The sequence below is a fragment of the Mus caroli genome, chromosome 3 (genome assembly GCF_900094665.2).
Source record: "Mus caroli chromosome 3, CAROLI_EIJ_v1.1, whole genome shotgun sequence".
Classification (NCBI taxonomy): Eukaryota; Metazoa; Chordata; class Mammalia; order Rodentia; family Muridae; genus Mus; species Mus caroli.
Genome location: NC_034572.1, coordinates 57,733,872 through 57,747,235, shown reverse-complemented (window position 1 = coordinate 57,747,235; position 13,364 = coordinate 57,733,872). Strand labels below are relative to the sequence as shown.

Below are 13,364 nucleotides of genomic sequence, written 5' to 3'. Positions count from 1 at the left end.
CTCTCTCTCTCTCTCTCTCTCTCTCTCTCTCTCTCTCTCTCTCTCTGTTTTATCCCCGCCCCCTGGGCGGTGGCTGGTAGCATGGGTCTGCCCAGAGCTTAAGGCAGGGTAGTAGAAATTGCATGCTACAGGGAAAAAGTAGACTTCAGACCAAAAACAAAAGGAAAGAAAGAGCTCAGAAATCCAGAGAGAAAAGGAAACCATAAGTAGAAGGTGTAAAGAAAAGAGATCTGTTGCAGGAAATATTAAAAAACTAAACAACAAGTTCCCGCGCTCCATCAAGCTACTCTCTGCCTGCAGGGCCGGAGCTCCTGAGTTCCCTTTGCTGCCACACCGGCCCCACACAAGACATTCCACCCTGCGGCCAGCCACCACAACACTCAGGAAACTTTTAGAAGCAAAACTCTAGAAGCTTATAATTAACAAGTCAGATTTATATATCAATAAATTCTGAATTCACAAGATACCCACACAATAATTGCAGAGCCAATTGATAATGATACAAGCTGCCCATCTAGGTCAGACAAGTTATCCCAATTATTCTATCCCTATATGATATTCATAACTACCTGTGGCTATTTAAACCCACAGGGATCAGGATCTTTTACTGTCTGTCTACCTCCATCTTGCCTTCTACCTCTCTCCTGTCCTCTCTGCTTCTCTCTCAACTCTTTGTACTGCCTCCCATTTCCCTGTCCAATCACTGGCATCCTGCTCACTAATATTTAAATACATTGGACAGGGAAAATCCTCCCAAAGAGATAAGCAAAAAAAAAAAAAAGTAAATCAAATGCAGCTTTGACTACAAAGTCACCTTGCATGAGAAGAAGCCACCTCTAAAGGGAGATGGGCAAAGAAGCCTGGAGCCCTACCCTGAGAACCAAGCTATAGCCTTTAAAAGCTCATTCCTCGTGGAGGAAGCTCTGGTGTATTATAATGTGTCACTCAGTACATATACTCTTTGGTCCAAACAGCTATACTTGGAAATGTTCATTGCAGTGAGTCATTGGTCTGGTGCAAGCCCTTTGGTTTCTAACAACACCACTGGAGAACAAGATGTAAAATTCGTAAAGAATCAATTTTAAAAATTGTGGGCAAAGTAAAAAAGCTCATTCCTCTAGCAAACAGGTCAGTGGTAGAGTGGAAGCCCACTCTGTCACTCTGTCTCAGAGGCTAGCTCTCCTAGGGGGTTGGAATTTGAATCACAGCACCCACATTAGGTGGTTTACAATCACCTGTAACTCTAATTTCAGCAGAGACTCAGACATCCACATATACATATACACATATTCACACAAACACACACACACATAGAAATTAAAATAAATCTTTTGAAAGTAGTGTTATGCAGCTATAAGGAACACTGAAATCAAGACTTTTTTGTAAAAGAAAAAAAAAGGCTTAGAAATTAAGTGAAATAAGCCAAAGTAAAAAAAAAATACATTTTCTATCATATGTGACAGCTAGATTTGTGTGTATCACTGACAGACAAACAGACAGACAGTCAGACAGACAGATGAATCTCGAGGAATATGAGAGTATAGCAGGTAACACTAAGGGAAAGGGGAAATGATAACGGAATTTCTGATACAAAATCAGAAACATCAAATGGGGAAGAAAGGAATAGTAGAGTAGAGAACACAAAGATGGAGAGTCGAGGGATGAATAAAGTATAATCCATAGAAATGAAATGCCATCCTGTTGCCCATTAGCCTGTATGCTAACTAGCATAGTATGTATGTTAACTCAGAAGGCTGTGGAATTCTGAAGGTTCTCTCTATTATATAGCTCTGGCTGTCCTGGATCTCCCTTTGTAGACCAGACTGGCCTTGAACTGGTTGAGATCCACCTGCTTCTGCCTCTGAAGTGCTGGGATTAAAGGCATGTACCACCATGCATAGACTAGATGATAAGTTATCAAAATTAAAATGCTTAGTTAAGAGTGTAAACTATCACTGGGTGGTGATGGCTCACACCTTTAATCCCAGCACCTATGAGACAAAGGCAGGTGAGTCTTTGAGTAGCAGGGCAGCCTAGTCTACAGAGCAAGTTCCAGGACAAACTAAAGAACAAACAAACAAACAAAAAATACTGTAAATGAATGTATTAGCATTTTCACAATGTATCTTACATTATAGTTATTGTGACATATTAAATGGTATTTTGATATACTAAGTTAAATAAATGAATAAATTTTAGTTTAATTTTTTAAGTAGGATGACTCAGAAATTTTTTATTTTGTTTATAATATATTCAAATTAAATAGTTTTGTTGAAATAAATCTGGTATATATTAAAGCATTGTGGTGCCCCATTTGTTCCACTTAATATAAGTACTGGTACAACTCATCAATATTCCCACATACATATATATCTCACCTTTCCCTGCATACAAGGTTTTAGGGATACAAAGATTAAAAAAACCTATTTCCTTTTCAAAACTCAATCTAATGGAGTGGTAGACAAACAGCTACTATCACTCAAACTAAATATTGTCTATGTTAGTACTGTGAAAAACAGTTGAAAAGACACAAGGGAGTATACAAAATGGAAATAACAATAGACATGCTAATTTGGAAGTAGGGAAAATTTCACTGTGTTCCATCCCTAGACAAAGACTATAGGCAATTAACAACTGATGGTAGAACTAGCCTTTCCCAGGGATGAGCACCCATATTAGTTGTCCAGTACAGATTGGTCAGTCCTGAAACCACACACACACACACACACACAAATGGCCTTACCATTATATATATATATACATACATACACACACACACACACACACACACACACACACACACATATATATATATATATATATATATATATATATATATATATATATATATTATATTCCATTGTATATTCTTGACCCAGGGATTGGCACTGGGAGGGGGTGTGGCCTTGGTGGGGTAGGTGTCTCACTGTGGGTGTTGGTAGGAGGTGTGGCCTTGTTGGGGTAGGTGTCTCACTGTGGGTGTTATCTTAAGACCCTCACCCTAGTGGCCCAGAAGTCAGTATTCTGCTATCAACCTTCAGATGAAGATGTGGAACTCTCAGCTCCTCCTGTACCGTACCTGCTTGGATGCTGCTGGATATTTATTCATACACATATAAGTGTGTATAAATGATTTATAAAGAAACTATCGATTTGTGAGTTGGGGGACAGGGAGGGTATCTGTGAGGGGCTAGAGGAGGGAAAGGGAAGGAATAAAATTATGTAATTCTACTTTAGTAAAATTTTTAAAACTGAAATTAAAAAGAGAAAGGACACAAGTGAAACAATGACTAACTGACATAGGAAACTGAAAATTCTAGATTTCCCAAAAAGTGGCCACCTGTGCTGGGCTTTTAAACTGTTAGTAGGAGCCCTGTGGAGGTGGCACATGCTGTTAATCCCAGCACTCAAGGGGCAGAGGCAGAAGCAGGCAGATCCTGAGCTCAAGGCCAGCCTGATCTGTAGAGTGATTTCCAGGGCGGTCAGGGCTACACACAGAAACCCTGTCACAAACCCCTCCCCCTAAAAAAAAATTAGTAGGAATCTGACTAACAAATGCTGACAAAATATACTGAGTCTCTGTATCCTTAAGTTCCATACTGTTTCAGGGGAAAGGGTGTACAGGAGAACCAGGGTCCAAGGCATCACAGTCCACAAGACTGATGACACACTTACAGGATAACCAATGGATAGTAACAAGAATTCTCCAAGGAGATAACACTTGCTGCACCTGACCAAATTTAGCAAGGCAGCATCATGCTTTCTTTAGTAGAAAGGTGACCCATTACACCAGGGTATATCATTGATCTTCCTCAGCACCACATACCATTCTTGAATGTTCCAACCAATGTTCCTAGTGCAGTCACTAACTCACAAGGGATCAGTAAGGCTGTACAACCTCATAGAAAGGGCTTGAATTAAAGTAGCTGATGATGGACATGGGAGTATTTTTTATTAGTTTGTTTTGCTCTGTTAAGTATTACGTTTCTGTTATTTGTGCCAAAAATGCACCAACTCGACCAAATCATAAAAAGTAGGTAAAGCCAAATAGAAAACAGTATAAAAATAGCTGACCAATCCTGATCAAAACTATCAAGTTCAAGAAAAAAAAAAAAAAAAAAGAGGAAGGGAAAAATACCACAGAGTACTGAATAGTGAGATTTAAAGCAGGAAGTAATCAATTGAAAGTCAAAATCAAAAGGAAATTCAGAGGTCCCAGTCACTGTGGCTTCTGTTGGATTAACCACCCAGCCTACTCTAAGCCAACATGAATTGCTTAACATGAGACCAAGAACAGGAGGCACAGAAGTAAGTCTCCCAAGGACTGTCACAGAATCTTCACCCCTGGAAGATGCACCATTCTACCATTCTCACACTGCATAAAGATTCCGTCTTCTAGTCCCCTTCAAACTAGATAAGACCACATGACTAAAATGTGGCTATGTGAATGCAAGAATTGTATATGATTTCCAGAAATGGTCTTCATGCCCTTTTCCTTCTTGCTATTTAAAATATGAGCATTGAATTTTGAACCCAAGTAATCATGAAAGACTACAAAGTGAAGTCCCATTGTGTGGATAAGAACAGGCAAACTAGGAGAAATTGGAGACACTCTGCCAATTATTTAGTTCTAGAATGTTTGTATTTAGCTTTTATTTATGTTTTTAAAAATCAGCTTATCTAGTAGAGGAATTATTTTTCTGAGGGATATAGATTCTATTTACAACAAAACTAAAAATTCTGTTAATAAATTAGGACTTAAAACACACATTCAGGCCAAACAGGCAAACAATTTCTTTTAAATGGTCATGTAAGAAAGTAGTGGCTATCAAATACTTAAATAGCTGTGATGGCTATTTGTATGAATATGTATAAATGGCATGCTATATCATGAAGTAAAACAACTTACCTGCCAGAAATCAAAGGTAGGTATATATGCACATTCATGATTTGAACCAAATGGTCCCTGCCCTTCCTGACATCTGCTGAGATGATCCAGGCCATGAGCTATAGCATACACAGCTTGTTTGACATTGTTTGTAATTCTTAACTGTGATGTATCCAGATAGGTATTTTTCAGATCTTCTAGCTTCTCCTCTCCAGTGCAGAGCTGATCAGACATGTCATACAATCTATCTTCTTTACCAGTCATATTCACTCTGTGGTCCACATTGTAAGGCACACTGCTGTTGGGCCAGGTACAGTTAAAAGCAGTTTGCCAGAATTCAATGGTCAAGACATCATTTGGATCCTTGCTAGGGTGTACATCATAAAGAAATTCTTTTAATCCTGGTATAACACTTCTTGGTGTTGCAAATCCAATAGATCCACCAAAATAGGGGAAATACTCAGGCTTTGCAATGAGAGCTGAGGTAATCCAGGCTTCGGTGGCTATCCATGTCCTGTCAGTTATGTTATGATGAATCATTTCCAGCACAAACAGGCTGAGGTCAATGTCAGAAGTATAAAGCACAATGACTTTGGCAGTGGAAGTCTTTACTGCCTTAACAGCCTTCTGCATTTTCTCATTGGAGTAGANTTTTGGAATGGTTTCAGAGAAAGCAACACAGAGGTTGGCACTCTCCATTTTTTCCTTAAAAGTTTTTACTCCATATTTCCCATAATCATCATCAGCTGCAATAGCACCTACCCAGACCCAACCAAAGTGTTTGATGAGATTCACTATGGCCTCAGACTGGAGGTTATCACTGGGTAGGACACGAAGATAAGATGGAAACTGGAATTTGTCACTAAGAATTGAGCAGGAAGAAGTGTAGCCCACCTAAAATTAAAAATGTTTTTAGCTATTAGAAAGCTAGAGTCAAATCTTATATAAAAGCTTTCTAAATATTTTGAGATGGATGGAGCCAAATAGTTCTCAGTTTCCACACATTTTTCCCTGAAAAATAACTTTCTACTCTTACTCAGTGAGTGGGAACTGCTGATGGAAGTTCTTTGGTCTGTGCTGTCAACCCCAAGAGGGTTAGGGCAGCCAACAATTGATGAAATTCCATGGACTATTTTTCATGGATGATACTGACAGAGAGGTCATTTGCTCTTCCCTTTATCCTTCCTGGAAATATGGTGACTCCCCTGAGTCACAACATTCAGACTCTCCTTCACCCTTCAGTCTCTCATGCACAACGATGAAATGAGTCCACTCCCCATCCATTTAATAGCATTAGTTTCTCTTTCTTAAACTATCTCACTCCTTTCCCATCTCAATTAGTTTGGTTCTTTTCTTTCCTTTTTTAAAAATTTTTTTCTTTCATTATTTCCTTCTGGCAGGACTTCTGCATGAGTAGACGCTAAACTTTAGATTAACAAAGGTACTTCAAACCTCAGGTTTAAGCAATTTTCTACACCAAGATTCCTCAACACTCTCATCATATAGGCCCAAAAGTATGCACAAGAGCAAGTCTTTTGGTAATTTTCTCATTAATCCCCACATGCATTTCTCATGTTTAGAGACTTGATAATAGAACTTAGGTCACCCACCCTATATGGGTGACCATTTTTATGCATTTCTGTATCTTAAGTCTCCACATCACTCATTCACTTTGCTATTACTAATGCATCAGCAAGGTCTTCTCTATTACAATTCCACAGCTCCAGAGCTGTGAAGTCAATTTACTCCCATGTTCTCTTTCTTAGTCTTTTGTTTGATTCTTAATCCTTTGTCTAATATCTATACTCTTCTTTAGAATCATACAACCAGCAACAGCATAAAAGCTAACTACAGGAAAGAACTTAAAAAAAAAAAAAAAAAGACAGGGCTAAGGTAATGGATCTATGGGTAAAGTGCTTGCTACACAAACCTGATAACCTAAGTTTAATCCCCAAAATCTAAGCAAAAAAAAAAAAAAAAATGCAGTGGCATGTGTCTCAGTACTTCAGTAGCAAGATAGGAGGCAGAGACAGGGGAATTGGCCAGAAGCTCACAGGACACTTAGACTGGAGTATACAGCAGCAGTAACAAGAAAAATCCTGCCTTAACTAAGTGGAAGGCAAAAAATTTACTGTAAAATTGTCCTCTAACCTCCATATTTATGCCATGGCAGACATGTATGTCTATGGTTGCACATGTAAAATAACCTGTAAACTTGTTTCAACTTTTGATAGTATCCCAAATGATATCATTGTGTGAAACTCCCAGACCCATTTTAGATTGTGAGTATGATGACTTAGGCCATGATTAATAAGCATCAACAGAGAAAAAAAACACAATATATGCCTTGTTTCAGCTATTGATCAACCACCAAGAGTTAATCCAGTACTGTGGAGCATGGGGACTAGTGAGATGTATATAATTACTGCATCACAACTCAGTGCAAGAAGGATGTTCTGAATCAAGTAATCTGAAGTCACTTCTAAGTAAGCCCCAGATCTCATGGCTGGATCTTAGGTAGACAGTGTCACAAAGAACACCATCCCAGGCATCCTAGGCTTACTTATACAGTGTCACTAAGAACACCACTCCACCCATACTAGGCTTGCTTATAGTTTATATCAACTTCTTCTGCCTTTCTTATTTTCAACAACTTCTAAACACTGTATTTCTTTACATATTTTTGTTTAGTTCTTTGAGGCAGGGTTTCTTTGTATAAGCCTAGTTGTCTGAGAACTAGCTCGGTAGAGCAGACTAGCCTCTAACTCAGATCTGTGTGCCTCTGCTTCCTGAGTGGTGGGATAAAATGTGTGTGCCACCATTTTTATGTGTGTGTGCTTGCATAAGTTTATGGCACTGCATGAATAAGGAAGCCTATAAGAGCCAAAAATGGGGGGAGGGGGCTTTCAGATCCCCATACCTGGAGTTTCAGATGGTTGTGAACTACCCGATCAGTTCTGGGGATTGAAACTAAATACTCTACAAGAACAAGTACTCTTAACCTCTTAGTCATCTCTCCTGGTCATATTTCTATTTCTTTACAAATAAGTACTCAGCACAATATTCTGACATACCTGAGGCATATAATACAACCCTAGAATTCGTGAAGCAGCAACTGACAAAGATGATCCCCCTGATCCAACCAGTGCTGCCAGAGTTGATCCAGTGCTATTTCTAAAATTGGGTTTGAATTCTTCCTGCCCCGTAAGAAACACCAAAGATGACTCCATTGCTTTGGAGATGGTATAGCAGGAATCAAAGATCTGGTAGCCCAGAGTATGGTTGGGCAAAATGTCCTTCCTCTCATTAATCTCGTTGATGGTGTGGATCATGGTTTTCATCCAGCGGAAACCCCGGAAATTAAACCTGGAAAGGAAAAGCTTTTGTGAGCCACTGGCTATTGCAGTTGGGGTGGGGCTTTTCAGGAAAGGAGTTTCAGTTAAATGAGGGATTGCAGCTTTTTGTAGAAGCAGAAGCAGGTATCTTAGTTGTCTATACACATCAATTTTTCACAAATAACAATGCAAATTTAACATATTCAAGTGAATCATATTCACTATTGATTAGTAATCTTGGGAAGCAACTTTTGGATTTTTTTACCATATAGATATAGGTATAGATATATAATTTGCTATGATTTTCTTAAGTGGCCAATTATCTCTTTGTTACAAAAACATTCTTCTAGTCAGAATATTCTTCACCAGCAGATACACAACAGCCTCTTTGAACATGTTTTTCCCATTCACTGGAAGTCATTGGGGCCATATGATTCTTCTCCTTACATTGACCCATGTTCTTCTGAATATTAATTGTAATTTTAAAAATCCTAAAATACACTGAGGGACTTAAAGCAGGAATACAGTAAAGCATTACAAGAATTGTGTATAATAAAACTGTAATTGCATAACCATATCTGAGATTTTAGTTTCAATATTAAGAAGTATTTATTGATTCTCACATACAAATAGAAACATGATGTCATTAAAATCAATATTGCAGTTCAATACCACAATTTTTTTCAATTCCCCCTATATTTGTCAACTAATTCTATTGTCTTCTTTCTCTCTTCAATGTTAAAGCACATTTTAACTTACTAAGACAAGTACCCCAAAATGACCTTATGCCTTAAAATCTTCTATAGATATTTAACTTTGTCTTCTGTTCAGTAATTTTTTTATTAAATATCCAACAACAAGACACTGGAGAGGTGGCTCAACATTTGCTTTTGCAGAGGATCCAGATTTAATTTCCAGATCCCACATGGATGTTCACAATTATCCCTAACTACAGATTCAGAGTAGCTGATCTCATCTTCTGGCCTCCACACACTCCAAGCATGTACACGGTACACATAGATAGATAACTGAAGGCAGAATAATAAAAATTTATGTGTAGTCCTTCCTGTCTGAGCCGGTGCCCTGAGCAGCCCTTGGGCTCGAACTCCTCAGCGAGACGCACAACACTCAGAGTAAGATCCAATCCCAGGCACTCTAACACTTCTAGGATCATAGGACCAGAAGTGAGGAGGACACAACATCTGAGCCTACACTAGAACACTAGAAGTAACTGGGACCCGTGGGACCCAGGTACCCAGGAACTCCGCCCGACCAGAGGCACGAGTTCCTTCTGGTCTGGGCCAATGCCCTGAGCAGACCTTGGGCGCAAACTCTGCAGCCAGTCCCACAACACCCAGAAGAAGCTCCACTCCCAGGCACTCTAACACGTCCAAAACTACAGGATCCTAAGAGATTGGTCACACCAGGATCTCAGGGTCCAGGAGGCAACTTGACTTCCAGGAGCAATGACATACCCAGGATCTCAGGATCACAGGATCACAGGATCACAGCATCACAGGATCCTAGAATCACAGATTCACAGAAATAGCTGAACTCTGAGGAGTTCTGACACAACCAGGATCCCAGGAACAACAGGCTCCAGTCAGATATAGTGAGGCCAAGTAGCACTAGAGATAATCAGATGGCTGGAGGCAAGCATAAGAATATAATCAACAGAAACCAAGGTTACTTGGCATCATCAGAACCCAATTTTTCCACAATAGCAAGTCCTGGATAAACCATCACACCGGAAAAGCAAGATTTGGATCTAAAATCAGTTCTCATGATGGCGATAGAGAACTTTAAAGACATAAATAACTCCCTTAAATAAATACAGGAGAACACAGATAAACAACTAGAAGCTCTTAAAGAGGAAACACAAAAATCCCTTAAAGAATTACAGGAAAACACAATCAAACAGGCAAAGGAAATGAACAAAACCATCCAAGATCTAAAAGTAGAAATAGAAACAATAAAGAAATCACAAAGGTAGATAACCCTGGATATATATATATATATATATATATATATATATATATATATATGAAAGAGATCAGGAGTCATAGAGGCAAGCATCACAACAGAATACAATCTCAGAATTAGTGAAGAAGATGCCATAGAAAACATTGACACAACAGTCAAAGAAAAAGCAAAAAGCAAAGAGCTCCTAACCCAAAACATCCAGAAAATCCAAGACACAATGAGAAGACAAAACCTAAGGATAATAGGTATATAAGAGAGCCAAGATTTTCAACTTAAAGGGCCAGTAAAGATCTTCAACAAAATTATGGAAGAAAACTTCCCTAACCTAAAGAAAGAGGTGCCCATAACATACAAGAAGCCTACAGAACACCAAATAGACTGGACCAGAAAAGAAATTCCTTTTGTCATATAGTAATCAAAACACCAAATGCACTAAAGCAAAGAAAAAATATTAAAAGCAGTAAGGGGAAAAGGTCAAATGACATATTAAGGAAGACCTATCAGAATTATACCAGCAGTAAGAAAACAATTGTAAGTTAAATGGGCAGTAAAAGACTCTCTATAATTAATGCTACATATGAAGCATTTTAAGGGTTAGTGGGGAAGTTACTTTAAATCATCACAAAATAACTACTAAAAAGATGGCATTTGGAATAAATTTTCCTTCATTGATTAATTTTTATTATGAGGTTCACGATATTTCATAATATCTAAACCTCTTTTTATTACTATCAAATAACACATAAAATACTCCTTTTTTCCATTTCATTATTTTTCTCTATTTGAGAAATATTTTCAAAATAATATAAAGTCTTCCTGTTTCATGTACTTTTAACAGGTGGACAGCTAAAATTAGTATTGCATTAAAGTTATTTGTTTCAAAACAAACTTTATTCAAACCCCCAGTTGAGGTTCTGAGTCAGTGATTTAAAGTTTATGATTAAAAAATTAAATTAATATTGCTTAGTTAGACTTTGGATCCTGAACACTACATAGACCTTTAGAAGGAGAAGTTGAATTACATGGAAGAATAATAAGAGTCTTGAAAGCAAGACTCTTATTGGGGTTGAATAGATAGAAGAAAATATTGATGAATATTGATGAAAATACACATAAAGAACTAATTTTAAAGAAATGTATTTTTTAACATTATAAGACCAAGATGTAGCTACTCAAATCCTAATTTCAATAATTAAACAAATCCCAAAATAACCCTAACTAGGGAATTATTTTAAATAGGACATATTTACTTCTCTCCACTTCTTCAACTATAATGTAATAAGACATTATTTCTAAGGAAGTGAAAAATGATATTTTGAAATCTATGTACTAGCCTTTACAGTATAACATTGCTGGGAGAGAAATTTTCAGAAGTTCCAATGCAGGGCGTAGAACAAATGAAGTAATCCCTTTCCTAAACTATCAGTGTGTTACATTTCAATGTGCTCTAAGTTCTCATTTCCAGTTGTTTGGAATTAAAGAGGTAAAAACTCCTGTGGTAAATAACACTTGGCTCTACAGTAATCTAGTTGTAAGTAAAGCCCCATATCTTCCTCCTCCATTGCCTCTGCTTCACTGTAAGAGTGAGAAACAGTCATAGAATTAAGGGCAGAATTCTTCATGAAACTTTGTATTTTCTGAAGATGTAGAGATGATTAGCACCCTTCACACAAGGACATCTCAAATATGGAGCATGAAACATATTAAAGGAAAGTTGTGATTGGTGAAATGTGAGCTAGCAGAAACTGCTGAATATACAGTGTGCACTGACAACAGTAATGGCCATGAAGCTTCAGGGATATGCCTGCTGTGTTAGGTCACATTTCCAGCTAAAACCGTGTTTGTGTTACAGTTGCAACTATTTAAAGGCGTGTGTGTGTGTGTGTGTGTGTGTGTGTGTGTGTGTGTGTGAATATAAGAATATGACTATATATACATATATATGAATACAAGAGATAATACAGAGAGAAAAACATTGCTTTCCAATAACAACAAACTTATTGATACTTTGCTTTGCTTTCATTAATTTGTGGCATTCTTGTGTGTGTGTGTGTGTGTGTGTGTGTGTGTGGTGTACAGATAGTTATCCTATCCATGCTTTGCATTTCCCACAACAGATTACTGGCAAATTCTAGTATCAGGCATGGATCTTATTTTCTGAAGTGGCAATGTGGAGACACAACACTATGGGCAACAACCTGCCAGGGTAGGTCTTGCTCAGATAAATCAGTACTCCCCCGCAGTGTGCTTCTCTTATAAAGAGTTTTAGTCTCTGCTATTAAACAGTAAAGCTCAATGCTACATTATTCTGCATAACAGGTTTCAGAAGAACAGCTTCTGAAACCTCAGTACATTCATGAAGCAACAGGAGTCTTCTAAAAACAGATTCTGATTCTGCAAGTCTGAGTAGCAGCCCGTGACTGTACATGCCTAGAAACCTCTTAGCTGCTGCTGCACCACAGAGCACTCTATGAGGAGCAGATGCTCTCTACAGCATCAAGACTCCAGCTGGAGACACAAGCCCCTGCTCACCAGTTCTCCCACCACCTGAATTAACAAGAAAGAAGATGGCTTACCCTTCACACATGGGTGATACCGGCTCCAAAATAGCTTCATCTACTGGGATGATTCTGGAGTGGATAGGAAACAGTCCTGCAATAACAAGTGAATGATTTTTGGCATCTACATATCCAGACAAATTAAACTTGGCCATCAATCTGCATTGTACTTCCTCTGTTTTGTTTTGAGCACCCAATACAGCCCACAAAAATGCAAGAAATCCTAAAGCTAAGCATATCTGTCTGCTGGCCATTTTAATAAAGCAAGTTTTAAGAAACTGACTAGTGTGGAAATCACACACGTTTTAGTGAAGCACCTTGATTGAGTGGAAATGTGTGTGTCCCAGTGGACTTGGCTTGTCACTACTTGCTACATAATTTTCATGTCTCAATCAGGGGCCTTGAAATCACTTGCAATTTGTGGATCTGGACTGGGAGCCGAGTAACCCTTTGAGAACAAACTTCAGAAAAATCCTCACATGCTTTGAAACAATAAATGATAAAAATGTGGATTCTAAGTTTAAAACTCATTTTAATTTGTAGAAACCATCCTTCTTGTTTAGAATTGAGTCTCACTACATGTAAATCCATGGTCTTCTC

The 13,364-nt window shown here is 38.2% G+C and overlaps 1 protein-coding gene across 1 annotated transcript in view; it reads right to left on the bottom strand.

Annotated features, from left to right (window-relative positions):
* Window positions 1-13,018, bottom strand: part of LOC110291550 (vomeronasal type-2 receptor 1) — a 19,820-nt gene extending 6,802 nt beyond the window's left edge. The window contains exons 1-3 of the mRNA XM_021158760.1: window positions 12,783-13,018; window positions 7,963-8,254; window positions 4,910-5,782 (exon numbers count right to left, since the gene is read on the bottom strand). Coding sequence (XP_021014419.1) covers window positions 4,910-5,782; window positions 7,963-8,254; window positions 12,783-13,018 — 1,401 coding nt within the window. The remainder of the gene's footprint in view (window positions 1-4,909; window positions 5,783-7,962; window positions 8,255-12,782) is intronic.
* Window positions 13,019-13,364: the final 346 nt, after the last annotated feature.